This window comes from Alosa sapidissima, chromosome 4, assembly GCF_018492685.1.
Source record: "Alosa sapidissima isolate fAloSap1 chromosome 4, fAloSap1.pri, whole genome shotgun sequence".
Classification (NCBI taxonomy): Eukaryota; Metazoa; Chordata; class Actinopteri; order Clupeiformes; family Clupeidae; genus Alosa; species Alosa sapidissima.
This window is the reverse complement of record NC_055960.1, coordinates 30,490,011-30,517,806: the sequence shown is the minus strand read 5'-3', so window position 1 is coordinate 30,517,806 and position 27,796 is coordinate 30,490,011. Positions and strand designations below refer to the sequence as shown.

Here is a 27,796-nt window from a genome sequence, read left to right as displayed (position 1 = left end):
ATGGCAGTGAGCGAAGTCTCCAGCTGATCAAGCTCTTTTGCTTTTTAATAGTGCTGTAGAGTGGATGACATTCATTGTCCAAGATGTTGATCAGTTTGCTCAGGGTCCTTTTATCTGATATTGAAGTGATGCACTCCAGTTCGGCTCCCACGACAGAGCCAGCTTTCCTTACTAGCCTGTCTAGTCGCCCAGCATCCTTCTTCTTTGTGCTTCCTCCCCAGCATATTATTAGTTTTGACAAGCTGTCTAGGTCACAGGGGCAATCTGTAACTCATGGTATGGCTTCCATTTCATTCTTACACTCTTCACTCAAGCAGCCTGCTGCTTCACACATTGTCATGTTTCTGATTGCCTAATAAGATCATTGAGTCATCATGGGCGCCAGGGACAAACATTCCAGGGCTGTCTCATAGCATCTGATGCTCTTGGCCATGTCTAGCAATGAAAATGAGAACACAGAGTGACAGGTCACGATCAAATTTACAGGAGTTGTGATTGGATACAAAGGCATATATAACTCAGTGAATCCCTATCTGTCCTCTTATGCAGTTATGCTACAAGACAGCCAGAAAAGGATCCAAAAAGACTACTGGGTCATACTGCCGGTAATTAGCTGTGACATTATTTGATACACTCTTAAAATGAATGTGTTGTAAACAACACAACTTGTGTTGTTTTTAACACATCTCTGTGTCCAGGTAGGGACAACAGAGTTTGTGTTGTTTCCTTTTATATTTGTTACACAACATGTGCTGAAAATAACACAACTTGCATTGAAAACAGCACAACTTGCATTGTTTTTTAACACATTGCATTGTTTTTTTTGTCTGTGTCCAGATTGGGACAACATTCGTTTTAAGAGTGTAGGAAGCGGTGGTAAGTCTTTTAATAAAGCATAGGCTACTGTATTTGAATTAGTAGAATCTGAAAACTGCCCACGACACTGCAACCACTCAGGTGTAAATATCCATGTATTTTACCACTGCTTGTGATGCGCTCTTTAGAACGTCAATTATTTTTCAGATATTGCCGATATTGTAAGTTTCCTTGAGTATTCAGGCTCCTATAACTCTGTGCAATGTTCTTTGTTGTAATGGATGTCTACCCTGTAATCACAGAAATATTACCTCATTCTCAACTGTAAGAGCATACATGTACATTCTGAACTTTATTACAGGGGTGTCAAACAAGGCCCAGGGGCCAGATCTGACCCACTAGCAGGTTTCATAACCCCCACCCAGATGTTTTGGGTAGGAGGGGAAAATTAGAAAAAATAAGATGTTCACATCCAGTTGTCTTGAATAATGTCCAATAAGGAATATCTCTACGATATATACATTTAATAAACCTAATACTACAAATCATCCTCAGAAAGGAAGAGGCTGAAAGGTAGGGTATTTCAAGAGAGAAAGAGATTTGTACTTGTTTGCTCATAAGTGAGTAAAGCAAAGGATTGTATCATCAAACAACAATCTAATAACATGCCGAAAAAGGATAATGACGGTCCCCACGATGTCTAATTCACAAATCCGGCCCACCGCCTAATATGAGTCTGACACCCTGCTTTATAACATACTTTATTACATACTTTCTATTATTTGAGGGCATGGCTTGACAGAGTTCTATATTCTTGTCTTCTGTGCTATAGCTTTAAAAAGCTTAAATAGATTAAAGATGATCAAGTTTCTTAAGAGAGAGAGAGGGAGATTACAAAAGAGGTAACATTCTTTAGCAATAACAAATGTGTGAAAAAGAAACTAATGTGTGAAAAAATGTGAGAAGAAATTATGAGAATAACACCCTTGAACATTGGCACAATCTCATAACCGCAACGCGATAGTATAGCCCAGTGTGTTGTGTCACCTGCGTTGATTCAGCTTTTCATTCCCAGAAAAAAAGCCATACTGGCTGATCATACTTTTTTATGCATGTTTCCATAGAAACGGTTCTGAGGGAAAGGGTGGTCTGTGGTAAATGGAAGGGGGGATACTGTCAAGAAAGGTTCCCCTTGAGGTTTCCACCCTACACAGATATGATCTTCATTCTGGTTCATAGTCGTCTTAAGACAAAATCCAAAAATAAAAACACACACCTGTCCTGATCCCAGCACAAGTTGTCTTGACAACCCATTTAATCTTGTTAGCAGATAGCTGCCAACCGAGGGATGACAGAGAATGAGCTTTGTGAATGCAATACAGGGGTGTGACATTCAACGAGGATAAAAGATTACAGATAGCTGATCAAAGATGTTTCTACCTATGTGAGTTATGTTAAAGGAGCTAAGTGTCTATTTTAGAGGAGGTGTTTTTAGAAGTTTATTTTTCTTTTTGTCCTTCTTCAAAGAACAAAATGTAGGCTTTTTCCCTAACCTCCTGTCACTTGACATGACCTTGTTTTCTCTTGTGCAGAGGACAAGGAGGTTGCCTATTGATGAAAATTACAGAACCCACAGTGCCTCTCCTGGGAGTATAACATGGTGCTTAAAGGTAATGAGCTTGTCAGAAATATACACTGCATGATGCCCTAACACCAATGCCACACTACCAGTGTGATAAAATACAGCATTAACATCGCAGTTCATTCTAAATCTTGTCTCAGTCTTTTCTTCAACCATGAAATGCAAATCTGCGTTGCCACAGTGGAATAACTCAGGCAGCCGAGTCTCATTACTCTTACCAGAAAAGGAAATTGCGCATTTTAATGCATTTCATTTCAGAATGTTATCTGTTATGCTATCATTGATACTATCTCAAACTTATGGCACATTGCAGAAATCTCATTTGAAGCTTCTCCAGGTTTCTCAGTTTCTCAGCCAGTCAGCTCTATTTGCAGCAAAAAGTAAGAACCACAATCACTGCCCCAAAACCCATCTGTGAGAATAAAAGCTTAAGCTGCAACCAGCACCACATCCAGACAGCTTGTCTTATGCACAAGTGCTTTTGTCTAACTGCATTAAATTGACCAAATCATGACCACATTTGCACTAAATCGACCACATTGTGGAATGTTCCTCCAGATTTCATTAATAGAGTAATTTGTATAAAGTATTTGTGGAAGAAAGCATTTGATGAATAAGTTGGATACCACACAGTCTGATAATGATGTTTTAAAAACAGGCTCTGTGAGACAGATGCTTCTGTCCACCGATGTCTCATTCTCTCAGAGCACCGAGTGGATAGTGTCAGCTGTCCACCACTACAAAGACCAAGGCATTGGTATTCTGAGAGGAGACTATGGCAGTCAGTAGTGGTAGAAAACAGGTGCGACACCCATTGTCTAGAGTCTTTGATGTGAAATGCCATGAAATGCTGTTGGAGAGTTCCATGTTATTTTTGCTGCAGCTGATTTCTGCAGAGATGAGATTATGTTGCTGCCACGTGGCAGAATTGATTCCAACTCATGATTGGTGGAATTTCTGAGTTTTGAAGGCAGAGGCTCCTATAAGTAATGACAGGATTAAACAAACAGTCAGGTGATTATGGCGTGCATTTTCACATCAGATGGCACAGGCTATCTGTCTATGCATGCGGTATGCAGTGCACCAAGCCATTGCACAATCATATTTACATTCACTATGCAGCCTGTGTGTTTGCCCATCTGGGTTCGAATCCTAGACAGCTTTTTGTTGAGGTTGTGACCTAAGGCAGAGTACACATGAAAAGATAGAAAGCGAGAGAGAGAGAGAGAGAGAGAGAATAAACAACCCCTCTTCCAGATCACAGCAGCCCTACCTCATGGAGATGTCATGATTTTTTCAACATGAAAAGCCCATCTGCTCTTCCCAGAAGGCTTTCTCAGTGTGCTCCTGCAGCAATAACATAATATCCCTCGAGCTGCAGGCTGGGGCCTTGTCCACAGCTCTCTTACGCCCACGCGCCAAACACACAGCGCAGCGTAGCGCAGCGCAGCGCACTCACCACTGCCAACGACCAGGCTGCCAGTGGAGCCGTGCCACTAGCACCAAGCACCGAGTTTAAGCTGAGCTCCTCCGTCATCTGTAGAGGTATAGTGTCCACCATGTTTTGCCACAACGAGACCATAAATCCCATGATGGCTCGATAGGGTTTGGTTGCTTGGCAACCTCTCTTAATGTGCTCCAGCAGGTGGAGGAGTGACCCCGTTAGACACCGGGAGAACATCCCTCTAATCAAACGCTGATCCCTCGCCCACCCACCCATCCAGCCAGCAGTGGCAGCAGCCCCCCCACACGCACGCCAGCGCCTAAGCAACCTCTGTAGCAGGCCCCCGGCAGCACAGGCACCTGCCACCCAGTGAAGCAGAAATCTCACTAACCGTCTAGCACAGCAAAGCAGCAATGCAAAGCAGTAGCTCCACTGTCCTTTCTCCTCTTTTGTCTTTCACACATACACTTGAGTCTTTCACACATACACTTGAGTCTTTCACACATACACTTGAGCTGACGGCAAACGCATCAGAGCAACTTCTCAATCTGCTGAATTGTTTTGATTGGGTGAATTACACATATATCCTCATTTACAAATGTGTGGTCCATTTAGTGCAATTGGACGCAGTAAGGTAAAATGATTTAGATATACAGCTTTTCTGGACTGTTTTAATAAGAGACGAACCACAGTATGTATCTGTCTTAATGGAGGGATTCATAGTGGAGAGGGGGAAACATGTCTACAACACAGAGGGGCCAGGGGGAATGATGTACTGGGAGAGACTCCACGCTTAAAATTGGCTAATCTGCTGAATTATCTACTCACTTTTAAATTATTTATTACCAGATAGCACACTTTCTATACTTTTACTTATGAATTATGGATTTACATGGAAAAGCCTCAATGATAGACCCAATAATTATTGTACCTTTCTGAAAGGCCATCCATGACTCATGAGAGCTACAAGGGATTTATCATGTTTGGTGGAAGACAGAAATTAGTCTATGCTGGATGAGTTTATGATCCACTCTTAATGTACAGAATAGGTACTTATTTGTGTATGTGTGTTTGTGTGTGTGTGTGTATGTGTATATGAAAATGACAGATCTGGTAAAATATACAACACAATAACAGTATAAGTATATATACTCTTTTGATCCCTGCATTTATCCCAATCCATGAATTAGTGAAACACACTCAGCACACAGTGAACACATGGGAACACATGGCACCCCTCACTGCTCCCCGAGCGCCGCCGTTGAAGCAGGCAGCTCACTGCGCCGGGATTAGTGTGTGCTTCACCTCACTGTGTGTTCACTGTGTGCTGTTTGTGTTTCACTAATTCACCGATTGGGTTAAATGCAGAGACCAAATTTCCCTCATGGGATCAAAAAAGTATATATACTTATACTTAGTGAGGTAAAGCACACACTAATCCGCAGTGAGCTGCCTGCAACAACGGCGGCGCTCGGGGAGCAGTGAGGGGTTAGGTGCCTTGCTCAAGGGCACTTCAGCCGTGCCTACTGGTCGGGGTTCAAACCGGCAACCCTCCGGTTACAAGTCCGAAGCGCTAACCAGTAGGCCACAGCTGTCCTACAATTCTGCTGTTTTGTATCATATATGCATGAGTGAGTGATTTAAACTTAATATGTTTAACATATATATAATATATTTGAGCACAATAATGCATTTCACTTTTGGTCATCTTGAAATATTACCTGAAGTAGAGAGGAATTCACAGTGATACCTTTAGGATGCAAAACAGTAATCATTTAACTATAATTTATTGTATGGCAGAGATAATAAAGCCAAATAATTTGGAGCATGATGAAATGGGATTAGCTTTTCATCTCAGATAGTTGAAAGAGGAATAGTGTCTATGAGCACTGATGCTCATCAGGTTGAACACATAATACCCCAGGTCTCATTATCTCACACCTTTTCACTGAGATATTAAACAGATCAACTGGTTTTGTTATGACACCAGGTTCCAGTGACACAGGCTGGAAAAAAAAACACTTGAACACATAAGCAGAAAAATTGTCAATGTTATGGAATTCATCTCCGTCCCAATTATGCCATACCTGTCAACACTCCCGTTTTTCCCGGGTTCTCCCGTATTTCAAGGTCATCTCCCGGCACCCTCCCGTTTTGTTATTTCTCCCGGAGAACTTGTATTAGTCTGACATCTCCCAGGTTGCCAGATTGTGTATGAAATACACCCTACACATACACGATCACTTAGTTTCAATTTCGACCGTTTTGTCATAGGCTAAAACCTGGCAACCCAAATCCCAAATAAGGAAGCGGGTGCCGACTGCGCAGCCTGAGTCTCGACGTAAGCAAGCGGGCTGGTTGAATGGCCCACTCCAGAACTAGCTGTTGTGAAATTTAATTCACATCACATTAACTGTTATTGAGTGTTGTTGATACACTGAACTTGTGTCCTCGCAAAGCAACGACCGAAATGCAGTGTTGAAACACGTGCATGAAACGTATTAAATAAATATGCAAACCTGATCCAGTATAAACACTGACCCCCCCCCCCCCCCCCCCCCCCCGAAAACAAAATCTCCCGTTTTTGGAAAGCTAAATGTTGACAGGTATGAATTATGAAGCGCTGTGGTGTTCAGCTGTGCTGCAGCTCACACACTCGAGCAAATGACTCACTCTCATCACAAGAACTCAGTCCAGGTCTGGAGGAGTAGCGGAAAAAAGAGCTGGAGTCTCAGCCATGAATTAATTACTAGTAAGCCCCGGGGCTAGATGTTCTTCACTGTAATTGCAGAACACAGAGTGTTACCAATTAGCATAGCGTGTCTGCTGTTTGATGGCTGTCTCAGACCAGGCTGTGCAAGCTATGTCTATTCTGGGCACTTCGATGTTTAATGCTGCATAAACAACGTTTTTGTTCATTTACACAAGGGTAATGTGACAGCATGCCACCATACTGGCATCTTTGCGATGAATTGAAGTAGAGATTCATGAATGACATTCCTATGAACTGTTCAGCCCATCAATTAAAATGCAGCACCATAAGAAAATGAAAGGTTATTCACCATAGATGTACTTCAAGAGCTTGGGATTGTCATAGATACAGTGTTTACATTAGTTTCATGAGGGTATTAATTATATTTTTGGAATGTCATTTGAACAAAACTATAGGCATTCTGGCATTTGAATGAATCTCATGGTCCTCAGGAACATAGTTTCAGAAAACACTGGTTGATTAATCCTTTGAGTTGAAGTGTCCAGATGGCTGTAAGTTGGAGCACACGTCTACATCTACAGCTGAATCTGCCCATTGGACCCACCACTGCGCCCAGTCTGGGTTGGCATGGCGACGTCATGCTCAGGGCGCCTTGGCACCTCACGGCCACACAGCCAACAGCAAGGCGGCAGGTCAGCCTGGGGCGATGCCTCTGAGTGCCCAGCGATGCACCCCCTACCCCACACCGCCCCACTCCCCGCTCGTACTGCTGACCGCTGTGTGTGTACAGTGCACAGTTGATCTGTCCCATGTATACTTAAATAGAGTGAGATATCTTGCTATGAGTATGGCTGAAACACCTCCCAATGACTCACACAGTCTCCTGCAGGAGCAGAATGAGGAGCCGCTCACACACTGGACTGCAGCAGCTTATGCACCAGTAGTGCAATGAGGGTGAGATGGGCTGGGGGGCAACAGAACAGTAGTGCAGTGAGGGTGAGATGGGCTGGGGGGCAACAGTACAGTAGTGCAGTGAGGGTGAGATGGGCTGGGGGGCAACAGTACAGTAGTGCAGTGAGGGTGAGAGGGGCTGGGGGGCAACAGTACAGTAATGCAATGAGGGTAAGATGGGCTGGGGGGCAACAGTACAGTAGTGCAGTGAGGGTGAGAGGGGCTGGGGGGCAACAGTACAGTAATGCAATGAGGGTAAGATGGGCTGGGGGGCAACAGTACAGTAGTGCAGTGAGGGTGAAATGGGCTGGGAGGCAACAGTACAGTAGTGCAGTGAGGGTGAGATGGGCTGGGGGGCAACAGTAGTGCAGTGAGGGTAAGATGGGCTGGGAGGCAACAGTACAGTAGTGCAGTGAGGGTGAGAGGGGCTGGGGGGCAACAGTAGTGCAGTGAGGGTAAGATGGGCTAGGGGGAAACAGTAGTGCAGTGAGGGTGAGATGGGCTGGGGGGCAACAGAACAGTAGTGCAGTGAGGGTGAGATGGGCTGGGGGGCAACAGAACAGTAGTGCAGTGAGGGTGAGATGGGCTGGGGGGCAACAGTAGTGCAGTGAGGGTGAGATGGGCCAGCGTAGCCAGAGATCAAGCTTCACCATCACCAGAGGGAGAGAGAACGTCATAACCCAGTTATCACACCCAGCGATAGCTCTGGATAGTAATACATTGAAACCCATCTCAAGCAAATCACTCTAACCCACTCATTCCAATTCCATGGTAGAATTAGCAAGACCATGAAGTATTGATTAGCATCATAATGATGCAAGGGTGCCAGTGTTCAGACGTGCAGTCGTGCAGTCTGACGTGCAGACACTGCAGATATGAATCATGTACATCTGTGAAAAGCAGCAATAAGTTCAACTCCAAATCCCTGTGGCTTGCAATCTCCTGAGACACAGGTATGGTGGGTGTCTAAACTACTGAATACTTCCTTAAAAGCTGCTTGATGGCAGCTTTTCTATTATAGGCCAGCGTTAAGTGAATGAAGCTCAGATAAGATCGAAAAGTTAGAAATAATAATGTCCCTAGTCCTCTGTGACTAAAGTGATGACAAGAATGAATCATGGCATCTGGTAATTAAAGAAGAACAAGAGCATATTAATTTGGTTAGGGATTCACATGAATCATTTAATCACTACAGCGAATCAAATAAAAACTGAACATGAAAATATTCAATAAAATTTCTCAGCTGAGTGTTAAAAACAAGATGAGATAACTAGATGCCTATATAACAAAATACATAGTGCACTGACATCATCATCCTTTGATAAAGTAATCATTCATATGAGATTCAGGACCCCTTAGACACCTTCCCAAAGGGCTATGAGACCAGAGTTGTTTTTTTTTTTTTTGAGAAACCATTTAAAGAAAGTGACTTATTGTCGACCTTTTTGTGGCATAGGGCTTTCAGTGTCCAAAGTGGAGTGATGGTATAGTAGTATGTTTGCTCTCTCTCTCTCTCTCTCTCTCTCTCTCTCTCTCTCTCTCTCTTTGTTCTATCCATTAGCCTGTGTGCTGGTCCTTTTTGTTGCGGCTGCCTCTGAGCGCTGGCTTCCCAGGCTGAAGAGCCTGAGGCGGAGCTCTGCTTCCCCAGTAGCTGGGAGGCAGTTCACCTGGTCTAGGGCTGGGGCTGACGTGACTCTGCTGTTGGTGGGATGAAAGAGCGAGTGGATGCAGTCTGGGATGGCAGAGTAGGTATTGGTCTGCATTCATAAAGTAACACATCTGCCACTGAAGAGTGGGACTCTGGCCACTACTGATACTCACTGGCACATTTATACCAACAGAGCGCTCTCTGCTTGTATATCCTGGAGTGAACACACAGTGATAGTAACTGCCTCCCTCCTGACACGTGCACACATACACACACACACACACACACACACACACACACACACACACACACACTGAGATGTGTGTAGTGGTCCACTGCATTATTAAAGCGCTCCTGCATCCCCCCACTCCAGCCCTGCAGCCATCCTCCTGCCTGTGAAGCTGAGAAATAGAGACTTCAGCCTTCACGTCTAACAGCTACCCACAGACCCAGAGAACTGCTGTCCTGCCTTTGAGCTTCCACAAAAGAGAAGTCATTTGTCTCTCTCCAAACAGCCTGTGTGGTTTTCCCAGCATGGGCCCTCCCTAACCTTACAGTGTGATAGAGCCCGCAGCCTGTAGTCAATCAACGCCTCTGACGTCCTACAGCCAACACCGCTGTTAGATCATGCTCATCAATCGGTCTCTCTGAGTGCTTCCAGGGGTCTGCACGCTAGTTGAGGTGTTACAGAATCACTCGCGGGTACAAACATATCGACAGAGCTGTTGTTGGGAACCCACTGTGACAACGGGCCAATTAACGGGGCTTTCATCAAGTCTCTCAGAGAAGCGAGAGCCCAGGCAATGATGCTGTCACTAGTTATCGCATCACACCCCTGCAACCTTCATCCCTCCCTCTCTCCCGCCCTCCCTCCTCCTCCTCCTCCTCCAACTTGCCTCCAAGATCTGGGAGATGTCTGACAGACGTTTGACAGACAGACTGCCGGTGTGAATTGCTGATGTCGGATGAGGCCCTTAAAACGTGGCTCCTGTTAAATGAACTCCGCCAGCCATATGCGCAGCAGGTATGGTAACTTGGCACGTGTAGCCTCATTAATGGCTTTGGACCAGCTTCTCAGTGCACGCACGTTTAATCAGCCACATTTCCCCGTTGCTGTGTGGCATCCTATTGGTAGCATGTTCCCTTCTCTGTGAGCAGTCACGCTTAGCTGGGCAAGATAAGCATTCCATGGGACTAATTCGCATCAACATTCTGCAAGCATAGGGCTGATCACAGGAGCGAAACATTTTGATTGGCTTAATTTTTCCTTCCTATTGGCTTATTTGCTGTATATGTACTGTAGCAAATGTGTGGGGGTGTTTATCAAAAATAATAGGATGTCTTTAATGTGGTAAACATGCACCATGGAGCACAATCTGATTAAAAAAAAACTATTGTTGGTTTAAATTTGGCGACATCACCGCAGCAATAATAAGCCCTATATATCAGAAGACATGTGGGAGTCTGTACCTGGATGGAAACGTCGCTGTAGGAGCCTCCAATGACGCCGGATATGGCCAAGGGCACGTCGTCGTGTATGGCGTAGGACCCGTCGGGGCACGTGTACTCACTGTCGTCCACCTTGGTGAGCGAGGCGCGCACGAACTCCAGCGACTGCTCCAGCGCGTAGGTGTCCTTGGAGCAGGTGTCCAGGATGTGGGCACCGAGCGTGAGGCCGGACAGGATGCGCTCATCGCGGTTGATCACGTCCAGTGCCAGCAGCATGGCCTCCAGCCGCTGGATGCCGCGCTGGGCGTTGATGCGGCCGCAGTCCTCCGCGCCCTCGCCCTTGTGGTGCACGGGGAAGAGGCCGCCGATCACCAGGTCCCCCTCCACCACGATCTCGCGCTTGGGGTCCGAGTTGAGGCCCGGCAGGGCCAGCGTCCACGCCGTCGGCACTAGCAGCAGGAGGAGTTCCAGCTGGAGCAGCCAGCGCGCAGGCGTCGCTCTGAACCGCGGTGACCTCCCAGCCATCATGACTGCGGGGCAGGGCAGGGCAGGGCAGGTCGGGTCACTTCAGTCCTTCTCACCTCCTCCTCCACTCCCCTCTGTCCCTTCTGTCTGGGTCCTGCTCTCACCCTCTCTGGTGACCCTCTGGGGATGGGATGGGACGGCAGGGATGCGTCACGGCCCGGCTTTAAAGACGTTGCACTTCTGTCCAGGCCGAGGCTATCTCCGTCAGTGACATCGTCTTCTGTTCAGGTCTGGAGATCACAGCCCCTGCGGATCAAACAGGAGGAGCCTCAGTCACTGTCTCACACAAACAAACTAACATAAACACAATCAGACCTTTGTCAGTCTCTGCTCTGCTGCACACAAGGACAGCTGTGTGACTGGCTCCCATTGTAACTTGTGTAAGACAAATAATTGTTATTAAGACAAATAATTGTTATTATTTGCAGTTAATAATGTTTTCTTTAATGTCCAATTGTATGTATTTGATATATACAGGGTTGTAAAGCCGTTTGAGAAGTGCGAATGGTTGCTGGTAACCTTTAATGGGATGGCATAACTAAAAGTCAAATAAACAGCGCTTGGGTGCTTCAGTCAATTACAAATGAAATATACATGCAATATGCATAGAGTTTTACTGGCTTGTGTAGTCCCCTTACGTCCTCTTGCCATGTTTATGAGCAGGATACAGTATACTTGCTCATAAACCCGTCTCTCATAATACTCATGTCAAATTCAGGGGGATATTCATAATGGTGGCGCCTCTGAGTTGTACATCACAGGAGTGAGGTGATATGCCCAGTCTGTGTTAAATGGCAAGATGGTCTGTGGGGGAATTCAGCCTCCTGGTAGAAGCAAACAGGGAGAGGCTGCCTGATAAGGTGGTTTTCCCCAGAGCTCTGTGAAGGATGCTGAACATTACGCAAAGTGAGAGAGAGCCTTTGACTGAAATAGATGTCTGTGTGCACACTTGCATATATGTTTCTTCCCAGTGTTTTTAAAGGGTACTTGAAATTGTAAAGCAGCCATTCCAATAAAGCTACTTTGAATATCATGGAAATAGAATCACATTTTGTATAGGCCCAGGATACACATCTTAGGAAATAAATATGTGTATATGGAGAGAAAGAAAGAAAGAAAGACAGATTAAAAGAGAGAAAGAGATATTCCCTGTTTGATGGTCTTGTGTGCCACATTTCCACAGTTTTAGATCTATGGAATTGTGGGATAATGATGCAGGCTCCCGGTGTTTTCTCTGCATGGATACCGAGGCAGTCCCACTCAATGCACGCCAATGTCACTCTGCTTAAGGCAGAGGGTGTGTCCAGTCCTAAGTCCTCTCCTCAGGGCACACGCAACTGCAGTGGTGTCCAGCCTTCCCCCTCCTATCTGACCTCATGTACAGATCCCGCATTCTTCATTCTGTAGCCGTTCACTCATAGAGTGCGCAAGCACACGCGCCTGCGCACTCAAATGCACACTCGCATGGACTCACAGGTGTACACGCACACACACTTGCACAGATGCACTCAAACACACACACACACACACACGTGCGCCCACACAGCACTACACAGAGCTAGACATGAAGCCTCAGTCAGAGACCAATCTGATATAAATTACTCTTGACAATTCCATATAAAAATAAATACAGATTTAAAACTTATAACATATTGGCACACATTGTATACTCAACAGATGAATACACGGACCTTGCACAAGCACACACACACACACACACAAAGTAGCATAAACCCCAATGGTTTTGGTGTCCTTAAATCTTGTCTGTATTTGTGTTTGTTTGTGTCTCTGTTCAAGTGCCATATGCGCTCTCCCCTATAAAACATCTGCATGCCAGTACACACACACACACACACACACACACACACACACATACACACACACACACACACACACACACACACACACACACACACACACACACTCCTCAGCTGAAGCATCATCACACAGCGCTGCCCACTCTCAGCCAGAGTCAGTGGAATGGCTGACATGAGGTCATCCTCCATCCATTCTCTCTGTGCCCTTCAGCTCAATGGGCACTGCCGCTGTCAACAAGAGCGCAACACAAGGAGCAAATTCACTGATGTCAAACAGCCTAAGGACACAGATGAGCTAGTCTGGACTAATGGTGGATTACTATTCTTCTTAACACACCCCAGGGGCATAGTACAAGATCCTGGGCCCTATGCATAAGCAGTCCTGATGGGCCCTCATAATAAATGTAATAAAATATATTCCAGACTTTTCAAGGGCCCTCCCTCCCCTTGGGGCCCTAGTAATCAGTACTGGTTTTACCCCCAGTCCCACGCCCCTGTCCCACCATGCCCAGAGGTAAATGAAACACAGCCTGTCACTCAAAGTATTTAGTGTTAGTATTCAGTGCAATCATTGGATGTTGAGACAAACATTTAATTTTAGAGATTATATTAATTGGATTATGTTTATGTCCTGGAAAATGTTACTAAAATGAAATGAAGAAAAAAAACATGTGTTAAGCATTAACACATAAATTGAGTGTGCCATGTGATAATGATAAATTGAGGAGCATACATTACCTCTTGAACATTAATCAAAGCTTTAAAGAATGCTTATTTATGAAACAGTATTGTAAAGTGTTACAATATTACGTAACTTGTTTATGTGTTGAAAAAATATATGGTTTGGTCAGCATGTTTCTGAAGGATATACAGTATATTGAGTACAGAAGGTTGCAGGCTGTTCTGGATTCAGTGTTGGTGTTTCATATCTGATACACAGCTAGGCAGTAGAGTAGAGCCACGCTTGCAGTAGATTTGGTCCAAAGCCCGAGGGTTTTGTGTACACTTCACTTCTCACCATCCTGGCATCCCACAGATGTTGGCCTAGGAGTCTTTCTCTCTTCTTCACACCTCTCTCTCTCTCGCTCTCTTTCTCACACACACTCACACACTCACAGGCACACACACACATCTTGTACTAAGATACATGTGTTCATCTGACCGAGAGACACATTCTAGCACTCATTAAGCCCCCCCTCTCCCCCAAGGCTTTGTTTCCATGGAAACTTGCCAGGCCAGATAGAGTGTGGAGAGGAGGACAAGTGGGCCGATCTGACCAGCGAGCGGCTCCCGGGGGGGGGGGGGCAGTGGCCAGCCGACTGTAAATTGGCCGTATCTTTTTACAGCATGCCTCTCCCACACCTCCCTGCCCATAAAGGGTTAATGGGTTCCCCTCCGTCTGGCCAGCTTATGCTCCACAGGGCTGGCTAACCAGCTAATGTACAGATATGGAGATAAGCATTTTTGATAGAGCAGGGGTTGATGTTATCTTAATGTCAGCAGTGACAAATGTTTTAATTTAGGAGGACACGTTAATTCATTTAACATTCATGTAATTAGTTTCTACAGAGGAATATCCACACCTCTGCTTTTAGACAACAGCAAAGTGATTTTCTTTTTAGAAAAGTAGTTTGTTATGTGATGGTCAATGTGGCTCTGCATATGTGAGTGTGTCAAGTGATATTAAAATATTAAAAGACTTCTCTCTGGCTCAGAAACTGGCAATAAACACACAGGGATTTGTACACACAGCAACAGTCCATTAGTGTGGTCAGTCAAGCCCTGGCTATTTCCGGTGGCTGCGTCAGAGTGCACAACCTCCCCTTTAGTGGCTGATGACCATAAGATCTTGAAGTGACCACTCAAGTCACGAATGACAAATGTCCTTTAGGGCTAATATGCTATAGTACTCCTCGGTGTTTGTTTGTGCAGTGCTGAGGTGCAGCCAGAGGGATAAAGGTTGAATATTTAATGATGGGCTTCAATTTCATCTCAGTTCCATTTACAGTAATATTCAGCTTGTGATTACACCTTTATTACAGTGATCATGAATCTGTCACAGCTGAAAAAGCCCTGAGCTATGAGATGTGGCCTGGGCACATAACCTGGTCACCATAGATCTTATTTGGGCTCAGCTCTCTCACTGTGCACATAACCTGGTCACCATAGATCTTATTTGGGCTCAGCTCTCTCACTGTGCACATAACCTGGTCACCATAGATCTTATTTGGACTCAGCTCTCTCACTGGGCACATAACCTGGTCACCATGGATCTTATTTGGGCTCAGCTCTCTCACTGGGATACAGGTTGAATGTCCTCAGCAGAAGAGAGTTTGGAGGCTCAGAGGTTATTGGCAGGTCAATCAGTGAGTAGCAGTGTTTGAAGTGAGGTTCTATTCACTTCACAATGCACAAGCACGGTCAGGAATTAACATGCAACTGTAGTCTCATGAATATGCAATGCTGTCTTACAATGCTTATTGTCTCACTGAACTGTAGAACATCTTGAATAGAACAACAATTGACTCTGTGTATTAGCTTCACCTGCTTACTGTGATATTACTAAATGTGTCATCATTCATCGTAGCTGACAGGGAGAGATTGTTTTCTTCCTGTGCTGGCGGTGAGAAGTGGTGATCTCGCCTGCGTTGTGACTCGGAGCGCGTGTCAGTGAGCGCAGCGCGTAGGTGAGGGCGAGTGACAAAGGCTTCCCATTCCACAGGAACATGTGGCGTTCTTATCAGCAGACTGGGCTCCCAGGAGAGGCCGCTCTCATGCCACTCAACACGGCAGGCCAGGAAACCCCCTGCAGTTCGCTCCGCTCGGCCCGGCTCCCCTCCTCCTGACTGGTCTCTCTATTCTATCTCCTGCTGGACCGCTGCCCATGCTGACCACTAGACTGGGTCACCCCCCCCCCACACACACACCACCACACACACAAAGCTACAGTTTTCTCAGCATATCCACCATACAGTACATTGAACAGAGGATCCACAACATGCAGTCTTAACAGTTTACTTCTTAGTTCGTAGACGGCGCCTGTCACTTGAAAATATTGTCCATGCAAGTTTATTAGCATTTTTGAAGTGGAGCCATACTCATAGTTATCATTCCAAATGTTCAGCCCACAGTCTAATTCAATTGTTCTCTTCAGAGAGCTGTCAAATGTGTCTGTCTCTTTGTGTGTGTGTGTGTGTGTGTGTGTGTGTGTGTGTGTGTGTGTGTGTGTGTGTGTGTGCGTGTGTGTGTGTGTGTGTGTGTGCATGGCTGCCGTGCCAAAGTGTGTGTGTGTGTGTGTGTGTGTGTCCCTCCCTTCTCAAGCTAGCTCTGTTTTCCACTTCACCAGATGGCCTCTTTAATTTGAATATGTGGAGGATGCCAGCTCCCTACACTGCTCAATGTACACAGTGCAAAAGAATGCAGAAAAGTGTGCGTGCGTGCGTGCGTGCATGTGTGTGTGTGTGTATGTGTGTGTGAGTGTGTGTGTGTGTGTGTGTGTGTGTGTGTGTGTGTGTGTGTGTGTGTGTGTGTGTATGTATATGTATATGTGTGTGTTGCCTATGGGTGTCCGTGTGATATATGTGATGTGCATCTGATCCAGCTGTTTGTGTGTATTCATGCATTTGCCACAGTAGACATATGAGCAAATTGGAAGAGGAGTGGTCCTCGCAAGGTGTGAATCTGTGTGAGGATTCCCAATCCCTCTCAGGTCTAGAGAGCCGCATTCATATGCAAAGAGCCCCATTGGCGCAGAGGCTCCAGCTTCCTCCCTGATGTGGAGGTCATCTATATGCGGCGTGGAGCGCTCCGGAGCCCGGGAATCCCCTCATTAACTAGCTCGGAAGCTGGATCTGCTCCCATTAGGAGAGGGCTGCATTGGGACCACAGAGTGAGTATGAGAAGCAGGGCTCCACATGACAGATTCACTGTAGATATATGGAATTTCTGTGGTGGAAGATCTGAGATAGTAAATGTGTGTGTGTGTGTGTGTGTGTGATAGAACTGCATCCCACTGATGTTTACAGCAGCAGCAGCAGCAGAAGCTCCCCGCCCTGATGAAAATGACATGAGATTTCAAATCAAATCTGTGGGGATATGCGGTCATTTAAATGTCATTAGTCACCGTAATGCATGTGGCAAATGCTTGTTTAACGGTGGCCTGAGCAAAATGATCACATCTTTTTGGGGCCAAACAGTTTTTGCACGGCTGCCGTGCCAAAGCCTGCCCCAGTAGCAATCAATCTGCAAACAATGCAAGCTGAAATGACTGCTTTAATTCTCCTAATCAGTCTCTTGCAGTACCCCTACAGGCACGCCGGCCGCCTGACAAGCATCTTTTTTTTAACTGTTCATCCACACTAATCCTCTCCTAACAACTGCCTGACTATGTGCTGCCACTCTCACTAGATAATCATTTGAACATGGTCCAAAAACACATTCTCTCTCTCTCTCTGGCAGCTAGCGTGGTGGACAGACTAAAACACTCATAGACACAATAAGGATTTAAATGCACCTGTCCTCAGCTTCACGCCGCACGCACAAAAATTAGCTACAGTGGGACTCCCTCGCGGCTTCAACATGTTCAGCGGCTCGTTCAGTTTCACCACCTCTCCTTCTGATGCACTAACCAAACCAGTCGACACACATACGCTGCTGCCGCTGCGTCTTTCACATTTGTTGGCAGCTAACAAACTTTCCGAAGTAAATGAGAGGTTCAGTGTAGTGTGAAAACAAGCGGGACAGCAATTATTGTGTCTGTCAATCACAGAAGCCTGACACAGTGCGGTAGAGTGGAGGTACGGCTTGACTGTGCTGCTGGCCAAGAGGGAGTGGGGAATCTGGCTACAGTTACTCTGTCATCATGATCGACTGAATTCAAAACTCCAAAATATCCATCCTCACTCAACAAAATAGTCCAACAAGACACCCACACTCAAACACACACCTTCTCTCACTCCCCCGATTACACACACACTCACACTTGGAATATTACAGAGGGAGATGTTGTTAGTATTTTCGTCACTGAACCAGTCCATTTGTACGGCACAGTGTTTGCATATTTTTTATCGTACCAGGAAGCCAAGTTAGATTTTGTTGGGAGGACTTGAATGTGCGCCTTGATTGTAAAAGTGAGAATATCCTTGCCAAGGGTGAAGTTTGAAGATATGGAGTGAGACAGGAAATGGTCCTTAGTGATTGGGACTTTCCACCTTTGAAGATGTTGGATGAGTGATGCACAGGCCATCTGTCTCATGGTTGAATTGCTATTATTAAGCATGTTAAGTGGCTGGTTCTAGTGTCACTGTATACTGTACCCATTCACTCACTCACTCACTCATACACACACACACACACACACGCACATACAAACTATTATGCCTGACTGGGGAAACCCCCTTATCACGGCAATAGAAGACTTCCTGCAACTCGCAGACACTAATTACATGTTACTCTAGCGCCATGAGATGAAAGATTCATGGAGTCCACTCACTCCTTGAGTCTTTCCTCGTGCTCATTAGTGTCGGTAGCATGATGGGCTCTGATAGGCTGATGGATGTGCAGCCTGCGTCCACTGCAGTCCCTCAGCGCCCTTCTCTCTGAGCGCCATTAGCAAGAGGAGATTTTTTTGTTTTTGTTCTGTCTTTTCCACAGCTATACATTATTCATTGCGCAATCAGCTGTGACGACAATGTGGCAAGATGCTGGGTTTCCCTCATGCTGCATGACGATTTGTTAAAGCCTGATTGCAGAGGGCATTTTGTTACCCCCTCTATCTTTCTATCTATGTATTTATCTATCTATGTATTTATCTATCTATCTATCTATCTATCTATCTATCTATCTATCTATCTATCTATCTATCTATATATTTATCTACAGTATCTATCTATCTAATGTACGCACATACACCATAAAGGGGACTTAGTCTGTAGATCCCAAGGGGGCCCTCTAGTCCCAAAGCTTCCTGATTAGGTCCATATTAGGCATGTCAGAGGAAATGCATGCCATCTGTTTTATTGTCCTCCAGAGGCTCAGATTAGAGAGAGAGCGAGAGATGCAGGTAACTGCAATCACATCATAAAGCGCCAACGAATCCCACCACGCACAAAATGAAATCATTTGTATTATCTGTAAATACATCTCACAGTCCCAGGACTCTGTCAAACGTTGTAGCTGGGCTGTTGGAGAACGAGCCCACAGACACATTTGTCAAATTGCGCATACGACTGTCACACTCACAGATTAGAACATCCATCGCACAACGGCAAGTGACGGCTTACACCATCTGCTCTGAGCGGGGCAGCCGAGGTGTGCCGTGAGGAAGTCATATGATGCGGTCGGCTCCCAGACAAGCAAACAGGAGTGTGCCCAAGTCTCTCCGGCACAGAAAACAGGAAGAGGTGTCTGCGGCCACTGTTTGATATGGCTAAGGCGATTAATCATGGAGCTCATTTCATTACGACCAGCCCAAATCTCATAAAACAGAGAGCAGGATAAGATCTGGAGTGTCAGTGGCCATTAGGCTGCGGCGTCTTCATCAGCAGCTCAGGCTGTAATGAAGGCAGGACGGGGCGCAGGGGGAGCTTGTGCGGTAGGTATGGAGATGCTCTGGATTACCTTAAGATGGTGACGTCAGGCAGTGAAGGGGCATACTTTATGATTTCTTTGTTTAGAAGCTCTGAAGCAAGTCAGGCTCACAAGTAAGTGATGCTTGAAAGACTCCGAATTGCTCAGAATTGATCCCGTCCAAGTCATAGAATGATTTCTAAATTCCACAAAAACATAACTACAAGCTGTGTACATTACCAGACACATGCCTCCCTCTTCCGTTATGTAAAGTTTATTTATTATGACCGCCGCGCAGCGAAGCGGCGGTCATATAGGTTTAGTCAGTTTTCTTTTTTTTTTTTTTTTTTTTTTTTTTCTTTTTCGCATGCCCAAATTTCCGTCAATGAGTCCCGGGACACTGAAAGACCGGGGTACACGAAACTTGGTGGGCATGTAACCCCACATGGATAGCATGGAACCATCGTTTTTCGTTTTGATCTGTAGCCCCCCCGCTGGACTGGACCCCCCGAAAGGAGGGTAGGGCAGACACAGTTTTCTGTGAATATCTCGAAATCCGTAGGGTTTAGGAGGACCATTTTTTTTTTGTATGTTGATCTCAAGGGGCCATGTCAACCCATTCCATAACCACTCATTTCATGTATAGCGCCACCTAGTTAAACACAAAAAAGTAAAAATGAGGTGTTGTAATTGAAGGTATCTGTGACCTAACATAGTCAAAACTGCACGAAATTGGAAGTGTAGGATCATTATGACACCCTCTGTATGCACGCCAAGTTTGGTGGAATTCCGTTCATGGGGGGCCACACAATAAATTAATTTATGTTACTATACACCAACTGGCCTGCAGGTGGCCGGAGACAGTTTTCTGTGAATATCTCGAGAACCGTAGGGCCTAGGAGGTCCACCTTTTTTATGTATGTTGGTCTTAAGGGGGCATGTCAACCCATCCCATTACCACTTATTTCATGTATAGCGCCACCTAGTTAAAAATTAAAAAGCAAAAAATTAGGTGTTTTCATCACAATATCTCTGGCTGACAAGGTCAAAACTGCACGAAATTAAAAGTGTAGGATCATTATGACACCCTCCGAATGCATGCCAAGTTTTGTGTACTTTCGTTCATGGGGGGCCTTACAATAAAATAATTTATGTGTACATTTAGTGACGTACACCAACAAGGATTCCCGTGACACTGAAAGACCGGGGTACACAAAACTTGGTGGGCATGTACCCCCACATGGATAGCATGGAACTGTCATTCTTCGTTTTGATCTGTAGCCCCCCCCCCCCCGCTGGACTGGACCCCCCGAAAGGAGGGTAGGGCAGACACAGTTCTCTGTGAATATCTTGAGAAATGTAGGGCCTAGGATGACCAATGTTTTCCGTATGTTTGCCTCCAGGGGTCATGTTAACCCATTCCATGTGCACACATGTGCATAAACAGATACACACGCACACACATACATTTACAGTAATCATACGTATGACACATACTCACACAGTAGACATATGTACGCATGCATGCACATGCACAAACACACATACGCAGGCAAACACACAAGCACGCACATACACACACACACACACACACACACACACATAAACATAAATTTGTACACGCACACATGCACACAATTCAAGAATTTTTCCCGTCATCTACTCCCTGAATTTTTGGTCATTGATACCCGGGACACCGAACCACCGGGGTACATGAAATTTGGTGGGTATGTAGCCCCACTAGACTTTTACGGAAAAATTTAATTTCGTCCCCGACCACCACCACCCTCAAACCCCCCCCGTGCTGGGCCCCCCGAACCGCAAAAAAAAAAACAGTTTTTCCTAAATAACTACCTGAACCGTGGCACTGAGGATGAAGAATCTTTTATGGTATGTTGGTCTCAAGGGCCCACATCAACCTGGCTCATAATCATAAAAATTCAATCATAATGAACCCAGCCTGATCTGCCCGCTATTTATTTTTTGATTTCTTAAAAGATTGAGCTTGGTCTGATGAAAGCCAGACTAGCCATGGACCTCAGTTACACAATGCAAGGGAACATGAATCAGCCTATATTTGCACGAACAATAACGGACAAAAGCTCTTCAACTTTGGCCCGTTAAAATGTGTATGAACAGTCTAGCGACGCATTTCATCAAGGCCCATTTGGACATGTCAGTTATTTGCACCACTGGTTAGATGTAAAACAGCATTTCGTTTCAGACTAGGCTACTGTTACTTAATTTGTGCATTAACAATAACGTTTCAGACTACTGTTACTTAATTTGTGCATTGACAATAAAGTATTACATGAACTAAAGATGACTAAAATCTTATGTAGAAGAAGAAACATTCACAAAAAATCCATCCATCCAAAAATGACCTTTGTTTTTGATAGCTGTTGAAAACGGCATGGAACTGACAGAGATGTTTTTGTTTATAAATACATAATAAATAAGTAAATAAATAAATAACATTATGCTGATACCTTTTGCTTTTCCCAAATACAATGTAGCCACCCTCAAACCCCCCCCGTGCTGGGCCCCCCGAACCGCAAAAAAAAAAACAGTTTTTCCTAAATAACTACCTGAACCGTGGCACTGAGGATGAAGAATCTTTTATGGTATGTTGGTCTCAAGGGCCCACATCAACCTGGCTCATAATCACTCATTTGTGATTTGCACCCCCACCCCCCGGTAAAAAATGAAAATGCAATATTATTCTGCTTTAATCGCCCCTATCTTCAGTTAAGATGTTCAGAACTGCACCAAATTTTATGTGTATGATTGACCTGGCATTCTCTGGGGGTATGCCAAGTTTCGTAGAATTTCATCCATGGGGGGGTCTAAAAAAATTAGGTTATGTGTACATTTAGTGACTGTACACTCATTGGCCTGTAAATGGCGGTGCACACATATACACATGCACACACACACAGGCACCCACATACTATTGGTATTAGAACGGCCGATACATAATTACAAATTCAGTAGGATTAAAAGAAAGCCAAAATAAATATTCATCATCATGGCTGCATTTTCAGTATTGGCGATAAGTAGTCGTTTGTCCACTAGATGGCGCATCGTTGCAGTGAGACGTAATTTTGTTGGAAGTTAAAAGTGGGTTGGAAAAAACAATGGACGCTTCCTACAAGGACTGTAATTTACCGCAGCGAACATCTAATAAGGATAGGACTATGTTCACATGAAGTGTAATTCCCATTTCTTCTTGAAGCCGAAATAAATCTGAGGATGTTTATCGGACATGCTTGGTTTTTACTGCAGGTACGTTAATCTTGTAATATCAACAAGGACCTATGTAATGTTACCGTTAGCGTTGGTTGAGTGATAGAGGCATTTGATTGATTGCATTTGTAGAAAACTATAAATGTGGTTATACCAAGCAAATTGATAGCAGCACTGTTTGTATCTTTCGACTGTCATTTATTGCACGTGCTACAAAATCATTCTGTGCAATGGAAGATTTACCAACGTTACACCGGTCTGATACAGTTTTGCCTATACATGCGTGAGACTGAGACGCCTGTTTATTTTGTTTTAAGTGCGTGCAGGGTGTGAGAGGGGAATCGATGTGCTTTGATTACAGCTTGGTAGTTGTAGTCTGTGAAATTAAAAAGCACGTGTGTGTGAAGTATCCAAACAATGACACCTTCATTTCATTATGGCTGCTTTAGCAACACACCTTAAGCTACTGTGTAGTGGGTCCCATTTAGAAGTGGCTACTTCATTCGCGCTTTCCTTGACTCATGGAGCTGCGTGAATGTTATTACAACTTTTCGCCACGATATGACAGTTTAAGTCCGCTTGATACTGTAAGGCGTAGGCTAAGCCATTGGTTTCCAAAGGAGATTTTATTTGTGTCGCCAGCATAGCCTATTGACAATTTATGTTGTAAATAGGCCTACCTTATAATCCTACCTGTAGCTTAGGGAAGCTAACAGCTTTCTATTAGGATCTAGTTTGTTAGTTACCGTTTTGTTATAACTCCCTGATGCATTTTTGCATTTAGAATAGCCAGAGCGTGTATATCTCAATCGGAAAATTAAACAATATCGGGTGCCTATGGACTGACTAGGCTGGGTGAACCCAGCCTGATCTGCCCGCTATTTATTTTTTGATTTCTTAAAAGATTGAGCTTGGTCTGATGAAAGCCAGACTAGCCATGGACCTCAGTTACACAATGCAAGGGAACATGAATCAGCCTATATTTGCACGAACAATAACGGACAAAAGCTCTTCAACTTTGGCCCGTTAAAATGTGTATGAACAGTCTAGCGACGCATTTCATCAAGGCCCATTTGGACATGTCAGTTATTTGCACCACTGGTTAGATGTAAAACAGCATTTCGTTTCAGACTAGGCTACTGTTACTTAATTTGTGCATTAACAATAACGTTTCAGACTACTGTTACTTAATTTGTGCATTGACAATAAAGTATTACATGAACTAAAGATGACTAAAATCTTATGTAGAAGAAGAAACATTCACAAAAAATCCATCCATCCAAAAATGACCTTTGTTTTTGATAGCTGTTGAAAACGGCATGGAACTGACAGAGATGTTTTTGTTTATAAATACATAATAAATAAGTAAATAAATAAATAACATTATGCTGATACCTTTTGCTTTTCCCAAATACAATGTAGCCTACAGGTGTAAGTGATCTTTCATCAATCCAGTTGCAATGGATGAACTGTGATGAACTGCCCTACTTGTGATTGTTTAGAGATTTTAAAGGTTTTATAACAATGCTACATCTTCTTTGGCTATTCTACAATCTATTCACCTTTTCAGCACCAGTAGGCTACTTTCTGTGCAGCCGCACACACACACTCAGGCATGCCAAACAAGCATACACAAAAGTTTCAAGAGTGGGGGATGGAGTAAAATATGGAGACAAATTGAAGTGTGATTTATTTTCGCGGAACGGATGTACAGGACTGAGCGGCGGTCATATTTTGTACCGCTATGCGGTACATCTAGGTTTCTTTTTCTTTTCCCTTTTGCTTTTGCCCCTGCAGCTATCACTTTTTGTCTTTAAGGGGGTCTCTCTATCTCATAAAAAGTTGGCACACCCCGCGCATAGCCTAACAAGGCGATACAATGAAATAGCCTAGGCGCAAGTGCCGCTTTTGCGCAGTACAGTATGCGCACGGTAGGCCTAGGCTTTACCTTGACACACGCACACAACAGACCTAGATTTTCCATAGAAATTGATTACTTTTAAATAATTTCAACATATTATTGATTATAATAGTCCATATCTCATTTCAATTTCACAATACAAAGAAATAGACTAAACGATTTAGTCTGTGCCATTCTCCATTTCACAACGTAACTCATTTAAACCAGACCACCGTCTCAGATAGGCTATCCTCAGTGTCAAACACAATAATGTAGTGTAACTTATACATAGGGGAAAAAACACTAACTGGCAGAAATTATTAAAGCCAGCCAAACTAGTAGGCTAATGTGTTGAACCGTGGAAAATTAATAGACGAACAATTTTGGAGTTTGCACTGAGATATTGTCGGGTAGCCATTGAATATTCCGACATCAGAGATTGCTAACAGGTGTTTCAAAATAGCTGGGAACTTTCCGGAGCTCTGAATGGCAGAGGATAGCTAGATCATCAGACAACACAATCATTGTAGGCTGCATTATGGGCCATAATTTATGGCTTTGTCAATCAACATAGAATAGGTGAAGCGCAAGTTCAACAGCAAACAGGACTTTTCAGCACGTATCAAACCACGTAGGCTAGCCCAATGAACGCCTATGCAAATAGACAAAACACTCACATCAAAGCAGGGTGACTTTTTCAGATTTGCGACTGCTGTCAAATCGATACGGTTTGTGGTGTGGTGGTGAAGTGTCATGCTGCGTTCAAGAGCGTAGTGTAGGTCTACGTCCCGTAGTAGCCTATATTTTAATTTAACGTTTTTAATGGTAAGAGACCGCACAGGGATGGATAATGAGCGGTTATTTAAGATTAAATTACAATGCCAGACACCTTCAGATATGAGAGACCCCCTCAGGACAAAGTAATGCACTGTATATAAATCTAAGTCTGTATTGTAACATATTGTGTATGCGATAAAATATATATTTTGCTTTATTAAAAATAAAGTTGTCCTCCGAAGAAAATGATTATGAAAAAAAATTATTAGACCATTGAACTAGAAAACGAGCTAGACCATACTGGACCATGGGCGTCAAAACATGTTTAATCATCAAATGGTCAAGTGGAGTTAAGGTACCATGAGAGTTTCCCCTTGGGGATACATAAAGTATCTATCTATCTATCTATCTATCTAGTTATCAAAGCTTTTAAACGTTCATGCTACACTTTCACCCTCCAAAGGCAGAGATTCCAATGTGTGACTTTATTTGGGGTTGGAATCTTTGTACTGAAGTACACTTCAACTCGCAGCTGAGCTACCCATGTGTCCTCCCTGTCTCCTGAGCCTCTGTACAACACACAGCGGGTTTTCATTTGCCCCATGTGTGGCCAAAAATGTGGCTGAAGTGCTGGGGAGTTTTAATCAACACCCATTGCCCATGGTCACTCAGACACCCAGGGCTCACGATACCACCAGATGAGCTCAGAGTGACTCACACTCTGGTGTGTCCGGAAGGTCCCCTACATATGTCCTACAGTAAAGTAAAGAGCTGTTTTAATATGCAGTGTCTCTGCTAATACCACCATACTACGCATCCAGATGTGTCCACCCCTCTGTGCTTTTGTGAGACCACTGGATGGACGGGATGTGCTCCCTCTCTCCAGGTGTGATGGTGGCGTGGTGGCTCACAGCCCTGTCCCTACCCCTCCCTTCCCCCTGTGGATTCACATCAGCGAGGCATATTCTGTGCTGAGGGGCTGTGGCTATTTTATGCTGAGGGGCTGTGGCTATTCTGTGCTGTGGCATACAGGGACAGGTGGAGTGGATTCCATTAGAGCGCAGTACAAAGGGGCTGCAGGCTGCCCAGAGTCCCAGGCTTCTAGAAGAGAAGATAAGAGCCCACGCTGCCCCTCAGCCTGAGCTGTGAATTATTTAAAGCCCAATCAACAATCGTAGCTGTCTGGAACCAGCTGTTCTGCTTTAGTTCCGAATCCTACCAACATCTTTTTTCTACCGAAGGGACAAAATATATTCCTGGAAAAGGGGTTTTGATGATTTCTGCCTTGATTTCAGCTGAATGTGTGGCTCAAGATCTTACATTACAGACTGATGACATTTTGCAGTATGTTGCACAGCTGACAGTGTCTTCAAACAGGAGATTTTTCTTGTTTAATCTATCAATTGTTGAATTGAGATGAGTTATCAGTGATTTTTATGCTGAAGTCAAACATGTAACTCTGTTCAGGGAAAAGACAAAAATTGGCAAAATCATCAGCCCAATAGAATGTATATTAGCCTATGATATCTGAAATAAAGAACTGCAGGTAATACTGTATACACACTTGTAAAACAGCTTTGCAAAAAATCATACAGCATGTTGATGATCGATGACTAAATACACCAGTTGCCAAAGCCTTATATTGAGGTTGTTTTCTCTGATGGTTGCAGGCAGACAGCACGCGTGATTTCATATACTGAGGAAGCAGAAGGCTGAAAGCATTTTCTTCCATAGGAACAGGAGATCACGGACACACATGAGGATAAAAGGAAACATTGATGCACAACCCCCCACTCAATTCTACTATGATGACACCATGAGACATTTCCACAACAAATCATTCATCCCATAATGAAGGAGCTATAATGTGCATGGTATAGACTTTTAAATTAGTTTGATTAGCTGATTCCATGTAGGATAAACATTTAAGACATTTACATTGATAAGTAATGGAATGTGGTTGATTTGTTTACAGCTCTCTAGAGATGTGGATCACCATTGCTTTAATGCTCATTTGTTCTTTGTTGTGTGCCTGGAGTGCACTTCTGCAAGTCAGAATGTTGCATAATAAATAATAGGGTACAACTCATAGATCGTGTAGGTGTTACTTTGAAGGACCTAAGTAAGACATAACTGTAACCCTTCAGTCTCGGTTGACCTAGCCTACCATTTCGATTTCAAAGTGGAAAACACAATGTTTATACAGTTCAAATCACAGGTATTCAACAGAATTACCTATTGTTCAAAAACTTCACTTTCAGTATCGGGTACAAACTAAACGGAACATCTGATTGCTGTCTG

The 27,796-nt window shown here is 44.3% G+C and overlaps 1 protein-coding gene across 2 annotated transcripts in view; it reads right to left on the bottom strand.

Annotated features, from left to right (window-relative positions):
- grm2a (glutamate receptor, metabotropic 2a) overlaps positions 1 to 27,796 on the bottom strand; it is a 40,323-nt gene that overhangs the window by 11,748 nt on the left and 779 nt on the right. For both annotated transcript variants that reach the window (XM_042089042.1, XM_042089041.1), the window contains exon 2: positions 10,685 to 11,434. In XM_042089042.1, coding sequence (XP_041944976.1) covers positions 10,685 to 11,191 — 507 coding nt within the window. In that variant the 5' untranslated portion in view covers positions 11,192 to 11,434. The remainder of the gene's footprint in view (positions 1 to 10,684; positions 11,435 to 27,796) is intronic.